General features: G+C 44.0%; 1 protein-coding gene across 1 annotated transcript; it reads left to right on the forward strand.

Annotated features, from left to right (window-relative positions):
* The first annotated feature begins 353 nt into the window (after positions 1–353).
* On the forward strand, positions 354–7,866 carry LOC124111159 (ankyrin repeat domain-containing protein 34B-like). Its single transcript, XM_046470776.2, has 2 exons — positions 354–1,501; positions 5,836–7,866. The coding sequence occupies exons 1-2, from the start codon at positions 1,474–1,476 to the stop codon at positions 6,492–6,494; spliced, it is 687 nt and encodes a 228-aa protein (XP_046326732.2). The 5' UTR covers positions 354–1,473; the 3' UTR covers positions 6,495–7,866.
* Positions 7,867–18,440: the final 10,574 nt, after the last annotated feature.

Here is an 18,440-nt window from a genome sequence, read left to right on the forward strand (position 1 = left end):
TATGCCCAACACACGAGAATACGAGATTCGAGATTTGGCCAAAATGTCGCCTTCCCGCGATATCAAATTCTCGTGTTTGGGGCATATTTAGCTCGTTTCCAAAGGTCGAGATCGCGAGCATGCGAGATCGCGTGAATGTCCCTTACAGTATTCCATATGTTCGATTCGCCGACTTCATGCTTGAAAGCCATGGCCCCTTGCCTGATCCTACATTTGGCTTCCTTTCAAGCCAGCATTACAAACCCATTGCTCTGTGATACACCAACCTCCAATCCCCGCCCGAGGTGACACTAGGCGTTAGTGTCGTAACGCTTTCAGTCCTGGCTCACCCTAAGGTGAAGTCGAGCAGGATCTTTGATAATAAGCTGAAGCTCCCCTCCCAACAACAAACTTGTGACCAAAGGAGCTTTGTCATCGTGGTTCCTGCATACAAAGAGATTAATGCATCAATGTGAATGCTATCTGTCTACTGAAGATATACGGGCATATTATGAGAGCATTTAAAACCGTAAGGACAATATAGCAATGGTTTAATGGCTTTCTCTAAGCGCAGTTAAGAATATTCTGTTCAAGTTTCTTTTCACGAAGACAATGGATGTGATTAAAGACATATAATTCACAGACGTTGGACAATGAAGACGACCATTATGGTCTGGGGAAACTTCATCGGGTTCGTGAAGGTTCTTTACCTGTATTTTTCTGAAAAGAGATCGTAGCACCAAGACTTGATGACGTACATGTCTGGCTAGTATGCATGCAGTAACCCTTTCACTTAATGGTAACTGTAATACCCAGCTTATGGTGTATGTAGTTAGTACGGTTGTGTGTTAAGGGTTAACGTTTCATTTTTGGCGCAACATAGTTACAACACCACCTGAATGTATACACTTCTATGAAGGAAACCTCCGTCTTTTAAGTGAATTGACTGGGAGTCGGACATTTGACTCGCTGGGATTTGTTTTGGAAACGACAGGTGAAGAAGACGAAATGGATCTCATGCTCCAGTGAATCGTTGCATAATTTGTGCCAGGTTCGCTATGGTTGTAACAGTGAATACTCGACACAGGGCTGTGTAATAGTGAATATTCGGGTGATGTTCAGTGGTCAGACTGTGGCCAGGGCATGATATTAGTACTTGTGACGACAGGGGTGTGTGTGGCAATTCAGGTCAACCCATATACGTTAGAAGAAAAGTGGTGAATATTGTGGTTTCAACTATTCGGATTTAAATGTCCACCGGAATTTAAAGATTTCATCAACACATATCAAGGATCCACGGGACATTTTAAAGAACGCCCGTAAGCCCCGTGCACTGTTCTAGTGTCAACTGATTATTGAAGAACTATTGGCGGGATGCATTGAGCCGCGGGCTTCTGTTCCTGCTGGTGATATAGATTTCCCAGACTAATATCTACAGTGTCTATAGGATAAGGGAAATCAATAAACGCCTTTACGTCAGGAAGCCCCCAAAACATGGAGCCCAAGCCAGCAATGGCTGAAGGTAAGCAAGTACATGCATATTATAACACAACATGGCGTTGGGTGTCCCTGCCATGCTTAATTATACAGGGTTTCGGTTTTCGGCCCTTCTGACGAATATGTTTTCAGCTGAATGTCCAGAACGCTTCATTTAGATTATAATGGGGAGTTATTCAATTGTAGAGAATTTTATGGGTGTTTTGAAGCAGCATTTATTGATAAGGAGTAGAGCTCCGTAATACCACAAGAGAGGGCACCGGTGGCACAGTTGTCTAGGCGCCACAATGAGTACAGAGTTGCGCCCCTTGAGTGTATAAGGCTCCGCTGTCAGCCACGTGTCATGCAGAACACCCCAGAATACCCTACCACATGTCATGCTGAACACCCCAGAATACCCTACCACATGTCATGCTGAACACCACAGAATACCCTACCACGTGTCATGCTGAATACCCCAGAATACCCTTCCATGTGTCATACTGAACACCACAGAATACCCTACCACATGTCATGCTGAACACCCCAGAATACCCTACCACATGTCATACTGAACACCACAGAATACCCTGCCACATGTCATACTGAACATCCCAGAATACCCTACCACATGTCATGCTGAACACCCCAGAATACCCTACCACATGTCATGCTGAACACCCCAGAATACCCTACCACAATGTCAAACTGAACACCCCAGAATACCCTACCACATGTCATGCTGAACACCCCAGAATTCCCTACCACATGTCATGCTGAACACCCCAGAATCCCTACCACATGTCATGCTGAACATTACAGAATACCCTACCACGTGTCATGCTGAACACCCCAAAATACCCTATCACGTGTCACGCTGAACACCCCAGAATACCCTTCCACGTGCCATGCTGAACACCTCGAACACCCTACCACGTGTCATGCTGAACACCCCAGAATACCCTACCGCGTGTCATGCTGAACATCCCAGATTACCCAACGAGTCATGCTGAACACCTCGAACACCCTACCACGTGTCATGCTGAACACCCCAGAATACCCTACCGCGTGTCATGCTGAACACTCCGAGCACCCTACCGCGTGTCATGCTGAATACCCTTCGACGTGTCATGCTGAACACCCCGGAATACCCTGCCACGTGTCATGCTGAACACTCCGAGCACCCTACCGCGTGTCATGCTGAATACCCTTCGACGTGTCATGCTGAACACCCCGGAATACCCTACCACGTGTCATGCTGGACACCCCAGAATACCCTACCACGTGTCATGCTGAACACACCAAGCACCCTACCGCGTGACATGCTGAATACACTTCCACGTGCCATGCTGAACCACCCGGAATACCCTACCACATGTCATGCTGAACACCTCAGAATACCCTACCACGTGTATAGCTGAACATCCCAGATTACCCAACGTGTCATGCTGAACACCCCGGATTACCCTACCACGTTTCATGCTGAACATCCCAGATTACCCAACGTGTCAAGCTGAAGACTCCAGAATACCCTACCACGTCTCATGCTGAACACCCCAGAATACCCTACCATTGGTTATGCTGAACACCCCAGAATACCCTTCCACGTGTCATGCTGAACACCCCACCACATGTCATGCTGAATACCTTCCACGTGTCAAGCTAAAAAACCCAAAATATCCTACAATGTGCCATGCTGAACACCCCAAACACCCTACCACGTGCCATACCCTTTTGTGTGTAGAATGTAATACCACAAATACTTTCCAGAACACGTGCCATGCTGAACACCCCAGAATATCATTCCACGTGTCATGCTGAATACCCCAGAATACCCTTCCACGTGCCATGCTGAACACCCCAGAATACCCTTCCACATGCCATGCTGAACACCTTGCCACGTGCCATGCTGAACACCACAGAATACCCTTCCACATGCCATGCTGAACACCCCAGAATACCCTTCCACATGCCATGCTGAACACCTCAGACACCTTGCCACGTGCCATGCTGAACACCCCAGAATACCCTTCCACGTGCCATGCTGAACACCCCAGAATACCATTCCACATGCCATGCTGAACACCCCAGAATACCATTCCACGTGCCATGCTGAACACCCCAGAATACCCTTCCACATGCCATGCTGAACACCCCAGAATACCCTTCCACGTGCCATGCTGAACACCCCAGAATACCCTTCCACGTGCAATGCCGAACACCACAAACACATTGCCACGTGCCATGCTGAACACCCCAGAATACGCTTCCACGTGCCATGCTGAACACCTCAAACACCTTGCCACGTGCCATGCTGAACACCCCAGAATACCCTTCCACGTGCCATGCTGAACACCCCAGAATACCCTTCCACGTGCCATGCTTAACACCCCAGAATACCCTTCCACGTGCCATGCTGAACACCCCAGAATACCCTTCCACGTGCAATGCCGAACACCTCAAACACCTTGCCACGTGCCATGCTGAACACCCCAGATTACCCTTCCACGTGCCATGCTGAACACCTCAAACACATTGCCACGTGCCATGCTGAACACCCCAGAATACCATTCCACGTGCCATGCTGAACGACCCAGAATACCCTTCCACGTGCCATGCTGAACACCCCAGAATACCATTCCACATGCCATGCTGAACACCTCAAACACCTCGCCACGTGCCATGCTGAACACCCCAGAATACCCTTCCACGTGCCATGCTGAACACCCCAAACACCTCGCCACGTGCCATGCTGAACACCCCAGAATACCCTTCCACGTGCCAAGCTGAACACCCCAGAATACCATTCCACATGCCATGCTGAACACCCCGAACACCCGTCCACGTGTCATGCTGAACACCCCAAACACCTTGTCACGTGCCATGCTGAACACCCCAGAATACCCTTCCACATGCCATGCTGAACACATCACAATACCTTACCATGTGTCATATGTGAATACCCAATAGAATAGGTGTGTGAATAGGTGTTATTGATGTTTGTCATTTAGTCCCTGTACAAAGACGCATTTGAGTGCATATACATCATGGTTCCTCTGGAACACGTAAACATACAAAGACGGACTTTCTCATACAAGTCTGGGTTTGTATGTCTGTGCAGTGGGCGCGACGGAGAAGATTGCCATCTGGGTTTCTTTTGAAACTGTGGATAGTAAGGAACATTGTTGCTGTTATAACAGTGTAGAGTACGTGTGACACCTTTTCAGTGCCTTATCAGATAACCATACCAATTTTCTTATTCATATTAATCTGGTAATAATTGTTTCGTCTGTTGAATGACGTGTATCTGTTTAACGTGTACAGATGTGGGATGGAATGACTTCGCGGCTGTAGGGAAGGCTGAAAAATATATAATATTTTAACCTTTGTGAAAACACGACATTGGATATCTTTTAATGTGCCCAGTATTTAAAACAGAAAGACGCAAAACTCTCACGCCCTGTCATTGCAAAAAGCCAAGAATGCTTACAATTTGTAACCTATTCAGCAAAAATAGAGAGTGAATTTTAAAGAAAAGTCTCAAATATGCGAGCTCCAATTGTGAGTATATTTAAATAATACCTAATGCGCTCTTGTACACAAACAACATAAATCTGCTTCCTTTTTCAATGTGTACATATTGTACAGGACCCGTGAAGATCTTCAGCGACCCATGTTTGTCCCCATGAAGATCCGGGGTAGAATAGGTCTTCAGCAACCCATGCTTGTCCCCGTGAAGATCCGGGGTAGAATAGGTCTTCAGCAACCCATGCTTGCTATAAAAGTCGACTATGCTTGTCGTGAAAGACTACTAACGGGACCGGGTGGTCAGGCTCGCTGACTTGGTTGATGCATGTCATCGATCCCAACTGCGTGGATCGATGGTCATGCTGCCAATCACTGGATTGTCTGTTCCAGACTCGATTATTTACAGACCGCAGTCATATAGCTGGAATATGAGTGCGGCGTTAAACAACAAACAAACAAACAAACAAACAAACAAACAAACATATTGTAAAAGCGCATCTCGATATGAATGAATATATTTTTAGTTATGACATCTAGGATCTTCTTATACCACTTATAGTCTAAGTGAGTGAATGAGTGAGTGAGTTGGGTTTAAAAGTCACTTTGAACAGTATTCCAGTAATATCACGGCGTGTTAGTTTAATGTGACAGGAAAGCGATGCAGGTCTTAGACGTTTACCGCTTTGATAAAACCCAAGAGCACGGGTGTGGTGCTGACAAACCTAGAAACAGAACGGAGGCGAACGGGATTCGAACCCACAACCTGTGTGAAGGTTTCTTGTGTTCTGTTCTTTCACCGACATTCTGACTTAAAACCTCACACATCATCATTGGTATACGTTTTACTTCCAGGGTCGAGAGGGGCGAGGCAGAAGGACCGGAAATCTGTGAAGGGCGACGCCATCATGTGCGATCTCACTGAACAGGATCACAATATTTTCCTAGCGATATCCTTCGGGAAGATCCATCGAGTTGCCTCCTTCTTACCGGAAGTTGAAAACATCAACATGAGAAATCACGAACTGCAGACACTGTTGATACACGCGACAAATTCTACAACCGGACATCTCTGCAGTCAACTCGTGCGCATGCTCATACACGCCGAAAGTAAGATCAACGTACAGGATGTTTACGGACGCTCTGCTCTCATGTACGCATGCGCAGACCGTCACAATGATGACGCAGTGCGTCACCTGATAAGGCACCCATCATGTGATCCGAACCTAGTAGATTGCGAAGGCAACACAGCGTTGATGTTTGCTGTGGCGGCTGATTCTGTAACTGCGGTTCACATACTTCTAAAGCACAGAAAAGTACGCCATAAATTGAATGTTAACATCTCCAACATCAAAGGACTGACCGCACTGGACATGGCAATATCGCTGAAGTCGAAAGAGTCTTGTAAGCTTCTGATCGATCACGCAGGACATAAAATAGCCACTATCAGCGACGAGGAAGGGTTGTCTGCCCTTATTGGGTCGGGGACGATAACGTCGGAGTCATCAGTATGACATAGTGTAACATAAACTAAAATACTGTATGGTTGATGTGTGGTGGAACAGCCTTAAAGGAAGCCATCAAGCAATACCCACAGGTTTGAAGACCTAAAGTAACACGTGACCTGATTACGTCGCAATAGAATTCCCTTTCTGAACAGGACACCCGTTATAATGTTTACCAGATATGGCTAACCTGTAGAAAAGACCCATGCCCTATAAATTAGCACGACAATGCAAGCGTCGTTTGAGGATAAGCAGCTCTTGGAATGAGCGATTACCGTTTTTAGTATACCCACAGTCTTGTCCGACACCCAAGCTTTCAGCTTTATATCGATTTATCCGTATTTCGACACAAGAGGATATCAGACAATGATTCCACAAAGAGACATAGTCTTATACGATATATCAAGGTGGCGAGTTAACAATCGCCGCAAATAGATTCAATGTTACTGATGCGGCGTTAAGCAATATTCAGTCACTCACTCATGTAAACGAGGTACCCTGTCTCACTGTAGATGGACTTGCATCTCCGTCTCATGTTTTATGTTAAGGGTGGTTTTGGGTGCTGGTGTTTCCTAAAAAACTTTTCGGGTTTTGTCTGTTGTGCGTTTAACACTTGTCAGAAGGGCGATCGACATCTGCCAATGACGTCAAAAACATACACATCGGACGTGTCCGAAACAAACAGTTTTTTGTCTGACGTCTCCGAAACAAATACACCCTAGACTGACGTCGGAACAATACACATCTCGGACTCACGTGTCAGAAACATACACACATCAGAATGACGTCAGAAACACACACATCTCGGACTGACGTGTCAGAAACAAAAACACATCAGAATGACGTCAGAAACATACACATCTCGGACTGACGTGTCAGAAACAAATACACATCAGAATGACGTCAGAAACATACACATCGCGGACTGACGTGTCAGAAACAAATACACATCAGAATGACGTCAGAAACATACACATCGCGGACTGACGTGTCAGAAACAAATACACATCAGAATGACGTCAGAAACACACACATCTCGGACTCACGTGTCAGAAACATACACACATCAGAATGACGTCAGAAACACACACATCTCGGACTGACGTGTCAGAAACATACACACATCAGAATGACGTCAGAAACACACACATCTCGGACTGACGTGTCAGAAACAAATACACATCATAATGACGTCAGACACACACATCTCGGACTCACGTGTCAGAAACATACACACATCAGAATGACGTCGGAAACACACACATCTCGGACTCACGTGTCAGAAACATACACACATCAGAATGACGTCAGAAACACACACATCTCGGACTCACGTGTCAGAAACATACACACATCAGAATGACGTCAGAAACACACACATCTCGGACTGACGTGTCAGAAACATACACACATCAGAATGACGTCAGAAACACACACATCTCGGACTCACGTGTCAGAAACATACACACATCAGAATGACGTCAGAAACACACACATCTCGGACTCACGTGTCAGAAACAAATACACATCAGAATGACGTCAGAAACACACACATCTCGGACTCACGTGTCAGAAACATACACACATCAGATTGACGTAAGAAACATACACATCTCGGACTGACGTGTCAGAAACAAATACACATCAGAATGACGTCAGAAACATACACATCTCGGACTGACGTGTCAGAAACATACACACATCAGAATGACGTCAGAAACACACACATCTCGGACTCACGTGTCAGAAACATACACACATCAGAATGACGTCAGAAACACACACATCTCGGACTGACGTGTCAGAAACAAATACACATCAGAATGACGTCGGAAACACACACATCTCGGACTCACGTGTCAGAAACATACACACATCAGAATGACGTCAGAAACACACACATCTCGGACTGAGGTGTCAGAAACAAATACACATCAGAATGACGTCAGAAACACACACATCTCGGACTCACGTGTCAGAAACATACACACATCAGAATGACGTCAGAAACACACACATCTCGGACTGACGTGTCAGAAACAAATACACATCAGAATGACGTCAGAAACACACACATCTCGGACTCACGTGTCAGAAACATACACACATCAGAATGACGTCAGAAACACACACATCTCGGACTGACGTGTCAGAAACAAATACACATCAGAATGACGTCAGAAACACACACATCTCGGACTCACGTGTCAGAAACATACACACATCAGAATGACGTCAGAAACACACACATCTCGGACTGACGTGTCAGAAACAAATACACATCAGAATGACGTCAGAAACACACACATCTCGGACTCACGTGTCAGAAACATACACACATCAGAATGACGTCAGAAACACACACATCTCGGACTGACGTGTCAGAAACAAATACACATCAGAATGACGTCAGAAACACACACATCTCGGACTCACGTGTCAGAAACATACACACATCAGATTGACGTCAGAAACATACACATCTCGGACTGACGTGTCAGAAACAAATACACATCAGAATGACGTCAGAAACATACACATCGCGGACTGACGTGTCAGAAACATACACACATCAGATTGACGTCAGAAACATACACATCTCGGACTGACGTGTCAGAAACAAATACACATCAGAATGACGTCAGAAACATACACATCGCGGACTGACGTGTCAGAAACATACACACATCAGAATGACGTCAGACACACACATCGCGGACTGACGTGTCAGAAACAAATACACATCAGAATGACGTCGGAAACACACACATCTCGGACTCACGTGTCAGAAACAAATACACATCAGAATGACGTCAGAAACACACACATCTCGGACTGACGTGTCAGAAACAAATACACATCAGAATGACGTCGGAAACACACACATCTCGGACTCACGTGTCAGAAACGAATACACATCAGAATGACGTCAGACACACACATCTCGGACTCACGTGTCAGAAACAAATACACATCAGAATTACGTCAGAAACACACACATCTCGGACTCACGTGTCAGAAACGAATACACATCAGAATGACGTCAGAAACATACACATCTCGGACTGAGGTGTCAGAAACAAATACACATCAGAATGACGTCAGATACACACACATCTCGGACTGACGTGTCAGAAACGAACACCCTAAGCTGTTTATTCAGTCGTCGTATTTGCGCCTACTCGTTTCAGTTTTAATGTTATTTTCGCAAGGAATTAGTAAACATTTCGTTTGATCTATAATTTCTAATCAAACAGTAAATAATATGTTGTGGCCTAAGATTTACTATGTTTGACCACCGACTCTTTTTATGAATATTGTATGTAAATGTTATGATTGCTTAATATGCATAGTTTCATATAAAACGTAATCATTGGCTAAATTGCAAATTTATCATGGGTTAAGGTGCTGAATTTTACAGGTTTTACGGTACAAAACAAAGGCACGAAACACGCTTTTCTTTAGACACTGTAAAAAAAGGAAGACGTGTCAAAAGGTTATTTTGAAGGGTGTAAACATTACTGAAATGAAGCACCATCCTCATCAGTAAGGAAGAGAGACACTTCGAAAAATGTTATTCCACATTTGTAATATGTAATTAGACATTTGTAATATGTAATTAGAAACCTTGAAGAATGCTCCTTTGTCTGCATATTTCTTTAATCGAAAAATCAAAATTAATTCATGGGAGGAACTATGAGAGATTGACCAGGTATTGCATCTTCTCGAGGCAAGGGAGTTAACTGACTAAAAAAAGTCCAGTTTCCACCCTTGCCGAACTAGGCTGGTATTATGGAGTTACGTTTTGTCTGGACTAACGAGTCTATGCATAGTCCAATCAAAATCGCGCACCGAAATCAAAATCCGGTTCGTAAACTGTCGTGCAGATTTCGATCGATTGCAGGGTTTGCAAAACATGTGCATCGCCAATTCGTTGTCAGCAGATATTTTCCAAATCCTTTATTGTTTTTAATCAAGGTGCTCACATGATTTGATGAATTTCGCGATGTAAGACCCGTTTTATCACAATATAGATCTTGATTATCGATCAGATCGTCCTGACTGGGCGCCACCATTTTGTGTGAAGCAAACGCAAGTGATACGAGAGGTGGAATCTGATTGGTCCATAGGAGAGGCTTAGAAGGGACATAATTGGTAATAGCCAACGCGACGCAATTGGTGGCGCAACGATCGAGCCCAGTAATTCCAGCCTATTTTGGCAAGGGTGGAAACTGGACTAAAGTCAGTTAATTCCCTTGCCTAGGGAAGATGCAGGTATTGAGGCGTGGATAAGTTCTGCATAATGCACTAATTGATTAGACAACACACGTACATGTATTTATGTATGCTAGATCCACGCAGCAGCTACACGACATGTGTGTTTCACCAAAATGAGTTGCAACGTATAGGTAGCCTTTGTAGACTAACATGTCATATTATCATGCTTTGTACAGAATAAACATTATATATTTTAATAATGTGTGTTGCCTATCTGGACATGCTGCAACGAACGACAAATGCGTGCGTCTGTGTGTGACGTGGAGGGGGATAAATTGTTCACGGAAATACTGTAAAAATAATATTGCCTCATGTTTCACAACAAAAAGTCTTAGCTAGACACGCTGCTTGTCCGGAGGAGGGGGTGAAAGTGATAAACGTCTGAGATCTTGACCTGCATTACTTCGGGTTTTCCTCCCACATTAAGCTGAAACGATATAATTAGAATACTGTTCAAAGCGGCGTTAAGCCCACCTCACTCACTCTTGAAAGTAATGGTTCGAGCATACTTTCAGCGTATGTCTTGAGACAGTGATCAAATACGTACTCCGTCTCTCACGAAACTCTGGAGAATAAATGCTCTGCCGTTGTGTGGGTCAGTCGTCTGAAGCATCCCATCCTGCTGCACAGACGTGTGCTCAAATTTGTGTCGACCGCCTCCGTGGTCTAGTGGTAGAGCGTCCCGGGTTTGATCCCGGCCGCGTCATACCAAAATACGTTAAAAGATGGTACTTGTTGTTACCCTGTCTGACGCTCGAATAAGGGGCTAAAACAAGGCCTGGTCGGCACGGAGTCAGTATACTGTGTCATGGTATCTCAGTGGGCTGGCACTATATATCGGCATTAGTCCCGACTAGTACAAGCAGTCAAACTCACAAACACACGTGCATGCACGTCGCTATATAAGTGAGGTAATCTTGGACGCGACGTTAAACCCCATTTCACCTCACCTCGCCTCAAACTTTGTGTCACGTACAGACTTGATGTCCAGAACGCAGTGCTATAGCTGTACAAAAAAGCGTTCGCCGGGGTTCGATTCCCGACATGGGTACAATGTGTGAAGCTCATTTCTGGTGTCCTCCGCCGTGATATTGCTGGAATATTGCTAAAAGCGGCGTAAAACCATACTCACTCACTCACTCCCTCCCTAAAACACACTTACACACACGCGCTAAAAGATAAATAAGGGCACGGGTGGCGCAGTGGTACCTGGCGCAGCTTCCGTCGTGCATGAGCTGCTGGGTTTGATTCCCGTCATGGTCCTTGGTCTGTCAGGACACAAGCTCGTGTGTTTCATCAAACAAAGATGCAACCAAAGAAGGCCTACATAACAATGGGGTGTCCTCCCACACTTATACGCTGTGATATCACTATAACTGATATACTGTCAAAAGCACCAGTGAACCAATATTACTCACCAATGCTGCATCCGGGTGCTTGCATATACCTGCATCATGTACACCCATATTGCATAAATACAACAGCAGCAACGGTCACAAGAATAAGAACATATTCCATATGTCAGAGTTCATTCAAACTTAATTTTCAGCTCACTAGGAAATATATAGAATAATAACTTCCGTTATTCACTATGATCAAATATAAATATTAAGTTTAGAAATGTGATCTTAACCAAATATAAACGCAGCAAGAACTGGCGAGCAGTTTGCACTGTGTTGAAATCATCGGAGTACCGACACTCAAGGATTTTTTGTTCTTTGTACGAACTTGACTCGACTTCCTCTAAATCTACCAGAGGACGACTAGTAGCCACAATTACTAGTAATCAAAACAACTTGAAAATAAAATCCATCTAGTTGAAACGCCAAGTGAAGTGCCATCAAGTCTGGCTGGAAGCGCGTGGAGTTTAATTCCGTCGACATTAAGGCAACCTTCTCACCCCAGCTTGGAAATTGCCGTTCCCCTCAGCACTCCTTTGCCGTTTCCGCATCCAGAAAAGTGAATCCAATTTTTGGATGAAACCGCTCGTCGGCGGTTATTAATTTACCGTCTACAGTTCAAGTGGCCTCGTGTTCTTGTGCAGAGGAGGGTAATCGGCGCTGGATTGACGTGAAAAGATCACTTCGGCAGAAAACTGTCACAAATGACTGGCCTCGTGATGAAAATTGACATCTATCAGCGGGTCGTAATTGCTTCAGTTTTACCCAATTTGTGTTGGGATTTGTTGAGGCCATCAAGGTCAATGTCGCAAAGAGTGCCGTCGAGTGTGACGTCCAGACAGTTTGATGTCGTAAAATGTGCCATAAGTTGTGACGGTCTGTTGGGTCAAATCTCGCTCAAATCTCGCTATGATGAAATCTCTTAATATGAATCGAAAAAGCGTCCGAATACCTTACATACTTGAACGCATATGATGTGTGAAATTACCAACCGACTCGGCCATCTGCGATAAACGAATCAAAACTCCGATTTAATTACGCACAGATCACATTCATTCGGTAAAAGTATACGATATGTAGGACACTCTCGCAAACTCCTAAACTTCCACCACTAACTCCACAAAACGGCAAAAACTTTGACACATTCATAATCCCAACTGGGAATAAATAATGTCTAAAGAGAACTCCTTCTTTTGTCCTTGGCCCGTATTCGTGAGTAATTAGACATATATTTACTGTAAGAACACATAACATTTCCATATCGACAAAAGACTATATTCTCAGTTAAACACAAACACATATTTTCCCGAGCATACTAACATAATATCGACAGATAGATGTTGAGGTTTTTAAGTGCTTCGAATCTTGCTATTTACCAATCATTAGCGTAAGGCGTTGGGACTTGGAAGAGAGCAGGCAATATTTACCGTACAAACAGAAGTGTTACAGGCAGAGAGCCATTACCCCCCTCGCTTTACACGACGTTGCACTGCAGGTTGGTTTAGCGGATAATTTACTAAAATGAAGAGGGCAGTTGAGTGCACTGATTTTATTTCGATTTCGTTGACGATTGTCGTAAAATGAGTAATCAATGTCGTGCTGGAGGCGACGGCCATAATTGGAGTGTCAAATCAAAATGGCGCATTGGGTTGACAGATGTCTTGAGGATATTTACTTTGATTGCTTGAAATTTAAGTGAATTCTGCGTTAACGATTTAACTCAAACAGTCTTGGTATTTGAAGGGCGCAGTCAATGATTTCTCAATGGCTAGTTAGCGGTGACGAAGACATAACAAGCCCGATGGTGGTAGAAAATTGCTGGCATTGGTCATGGTCAATTCTGGCAGACTGTTGTGACGGAAATCTTTCTACATGGGCTCTTTTCATGTTGTAAACTTGAAACGCTTTAGTTATATTCGGAATGGACTTATTACATCATGTGTTACTTTTAATTATTATTATTTTCAAATTTTAAATATATATGTAAAATAAGTATGTTGATTTGAGTTATCAAAAAGCGCCCATTTCATGGGAATCAAGCGGAGATTTTCTGTCAAACGCAGCACATAAACGGAGAATTCGATGGCTACAATGGCTTCCAACTGTGGAGGGTATGTTCTCACATATTTCTGGCTAATTTATTGTGTTAATGTATTCATACAGCCTGTTTCAACCCTCACACTTGATCAACCCCCACAAGAAGAAAATCACGGCCAACCGGGATTCGAACTCACGATCATAGGTTTCTGCACAGCAAATTCCGACGCCTTATACGACTGGGCCACCCTACTTTCTGTATGCCGAGGGAGATGAACGTCCAATGATGTTAGGGTGTGGGGTGGGATGGGGTGTGTGGGGTGAGGGCTGGGTGGCCTAGTGGCTAAAGTGTTCGCTCGTTACGCCTAAAATACTGGAGTCAATTACACGGGTAATACACGTGAAGACAACTTTGTGATATTGTATGAAACGTCTCCCCCAGTTTGATCGGTTATCAATGCCAAACCTTACCCGATAACAACAGTGGCCTCATTTCATATAGACATTTCCTATTATACAAAGCAGATACAATTTATGGATAACACTTCTTTATTTACTGTAAAGGCAACGTTTCGGTATAGATCCTTATACAGTTGTCAAGCAAGGCTGAATAATAAACATGGTACAGAATATATATGGTAGTTGGAGGATTAACAGTAACAACAATTGCATACATGAGAGCGATTAACATGAGTAGGTTAAGTAATAAAAATGCAAAGGATAGTGTATATGAAATATATGCTAACAAAAAGGTGCACCCTTACTCCCCCCCCCCCCCCCCCCCGTCCCACCCCAACCCCAGTTCCTTCGGGCCTGCATGATATAGTCAAGTAAATTCAACTTTTCGTATGGCGATGTCTTTTTTGTCATGCTGATCATATTAAGTTGATTAACCGTGATCAATCAGTGAATTTACATCAAAGTATGCTATACAAAAATATAATCTGAAATACGTGTTACATATGACCAATCAGTGACTTATATTGAGGGTTAAGTATGCTATAAACTTCTGTAAGCTGAAATACGTGGTACGTGTGGCATTCCGGGTTTTGGGTGCTTCACCTCTCGTGATCTGCGGGATATCTCGCGTAGCTCGGGCCGCTCGCTGATCCACGCTCGTATTTGATAAAACAACATGGCAAACATTTCCCCAATTAGATTTTTTTCATCTTGAGCTACTGATCATGTTTTCAGCTGACGTCAAATCTTGGCTGAAATTTGACCTTCCACCTGCCTGATCTACCCGTACCTGTTGCCAGGCAACAACATGTTTTCATACCCTACGCGCATGCGTGAAATCTTTGCACCCGAGCACTGCCGCCATATTTCGGGTGGGGTGTTACCCCGTCTGCTCCAAAGTTGACTGTTTGGCACCATTCGGCGTCCGTAGACGAAATAGGACACCTTCGCCATGTATTAGCACGCATTTTTGTTTTCTCTGCGCGAAGATGAGAATTGTCAAGTTGTTTTATGATGAAAGCTGCCATGCGATGTTGATTTGGTAAGGTTCAGGGGCGGACGATGTGACATTGCGTGAGGGCACCGTCTGCTTAAGGTTAAGGTCAAGGTCACACAGTGTATCCGGACGTGTAAACTGTTGTGGGTAAGCAAGATGGCTGGACATTCGATTGCTGTTAATTTTGATTTGCAATTTTGCGGACTTGAGCTTACAACAATTCCATCATTTCTACCACTTCAGTAATAAAAGACAATCATAGATTAAATGGGACTGTGGTGTAGCCAATTGGTTAAAGTGTTCACTCGTCACGACGAAGACCCGGGTTCGATTCCCGACATGGGTACAATGTATAAAGCCTATTTCTGGTGTCCCCCGCCGTGATATTGCTGGACTATTGCTAAAAACGGCGTAAACCACTCATAATAATATGTTTCCATAGTACATATATGATTCAGAACAGCTATAATGCATATACTTGTCAGTGTTACTATACTACAGCTATTAGCCAATGTTACTATACTACAGCTATCAGTCAGTGTTACTATACTACAGCTATCAGTCAGTGTTACTATACTACAGCTATCAGTCAGTGTTACTATACTAAAGCTATCAGTCAGTGTCACTATACTACAGCTATCAGCAAGTGTTACTATACTACAGCTATCAGTCAGTGTTACTGTACTACAGCTATTAATCAGTGTTACTATACTACAGCTATCAGCCAGTGTTACTATACTACAGCTTGATTAGGTGTGGACAACACAGACACCATGATTGGGTGTGGACAACACAGACAACATCATAAGGTGTGGACAACAGAAGCAACATCATAAGGTGTGGACAACACAGACAACATCATAAGGTGTGGACAACACAGACAACATCATAAGGTGTGGACAACAGAAGCAACATGATTAGGTGTGGACAACACAGGCAACATGATTAGGTGTGGACAACACAGACAAGATGATTAGGTGTGGACAACACAGGTAACATCATAAGGTGTGGACAACACAGACAAGATGATAAGGTGTGGACAACACAGGCAACATGATTAGGTGTGGAGAACACAGACAACATCATAAGGTGTGGACAACACAGGTAACATGATAAGGTGTGGACAACACAGGCAAAATGATTAAGTGTTGACAACACAGGCAACATGATTAGGTGTGGACAACACAGGCAACATGATTAGGTGTGGACAGCACAGACAACATCATAAGGTGTGGACAACACAGACAACATGATTAGGTGTGGACAACACAGGCAACATGATTAGGTGTGGACAACACAGCTTACATCATAAGGTGTGGACAACACAGACAACATCATAAGGTGTGGACAGCACAGACAACATGATTAGGTGTGGACAACACAGACAACATCATAAGGTGAGGACAACACAGGTAACATAATTAGGTGTGGACAACACAGGCAACATGATTAGGTGTTGACAACACAGGTAACATGATAAGGTGTGGACAATACAGGCAACATCATAAGGTGTGGACAACACAGGTAACATGATTAGGTGTGGACAACACAGGCAACATCATAACGTGTGGACAACACAGACAACATAATTAGGTGTGGACAACACAGGCAAAATAATTAGGTGTGGACAACACAGACAACATCATAAGGTGTGGACAACACAGACAACATCATAAGGTGTGGACAACACAGACAACATCATAAGGTGTGGACAACGGAGGCAACATGGTTAGGTGTGGACAAAACAGACAACATCATAAGGTGAGGACAACACAGGTAACATAATTAGGTGTGGACAACACAGGCAACATGATTAGGTGTGGACAACACAGGTAACATGATAAGGTGTTGACAACACAGGCAAAATGATTAAGTGTTGACAACACAGGCAACATGATTAGGTGTGGACAACACAGGCAACATGATTAGGTGTGGACAGCACAGACAACATCATAAGGTGTGGACAACACAGACAACATGATTAGGTGTGGACAACACAGGCAACATGATTAGGTGTGGACAGCACAGACAACATCATAAGGTGTGGACAACACAGACAACATGATTAGGTGTGGACAACACAGGCAACATGATTAGGTGTGGACAACACAGCTTACATCATAAGGTGTGGACAACACAGACAACATCATAAGGTGTGGACAGCACAGACAACATGATTAGGTGTGGACAACACAGACAACATCATAAGGTGAGGACAACACAGGTAACATAATTAGGTGTGGACAACACAGGCAACATGATTAGGTGTTGACAACACAGGTAACATGATAAGGTGTGGACAATACAGGCAACATCATAAGGTGTGGACAACACAGGTAACATGATTAGGTGTGGACAACACAGGCAACATCATAACGTGTGGACAACACAGACAACATAATTAGGTGTGGACAACACAGGCAAAATAATTAGGTGTGGACAACACAGACAACATCATAAGGTGTGGACAACACAGACAACATCATAAGGTGTGGACAACACAGACAACATCATAAGGTGTGGACAACGGAGGCAACATGGTTAGGTGTGGACAAAACAGACAACATCATAAGGTGAGGACAACACAGGTAACATAATTAGGTGTGGACAACACAGGCAACATGATTAGGTGTGGACAACACAGGTAACATGATAAGGTGTGGACAACACAGGCAACATGATAAGGTGTTGACAACACAGGTAACATGATAAGGTGTGGACAACACAGACAAGATGATAAGGTGTGGACAACACAGGCAACATGATTAGGTGTGGAGAACACAG

The sequence above is a fragment of the Haliotis rufescens genome, unplaced genomic scaffold, assembly GCF_023055435.1.
Source record: "Haliotis rufescens isolate VD_foot unplaced genomic scaffold, xgHalRufe1.0.p SCAF_9, whole genome shotgun sequence".
NCBI classification, from domain to species: Eukaryota; Metazoa; Mollusca; class Gastropoda; order Lepetellida; family Haliotidae; genus Haliotis; species Haliotis rufescens.

Coding starts and splice junctions, on each gene's coding strand:
- LOC124111159 (XM_046470776.2), top strand. CDS start 1,474: ATGGAGCCCAAGCCAGCAATGGCTGAAG. Junction 1,502..5,835: donor CAAGCCAGCAATGGCTGAAG/GTAAGCAAGTAC, acceptor TTTTACTTCCAG/GGTCGAGAGGGGCGAGGCAG.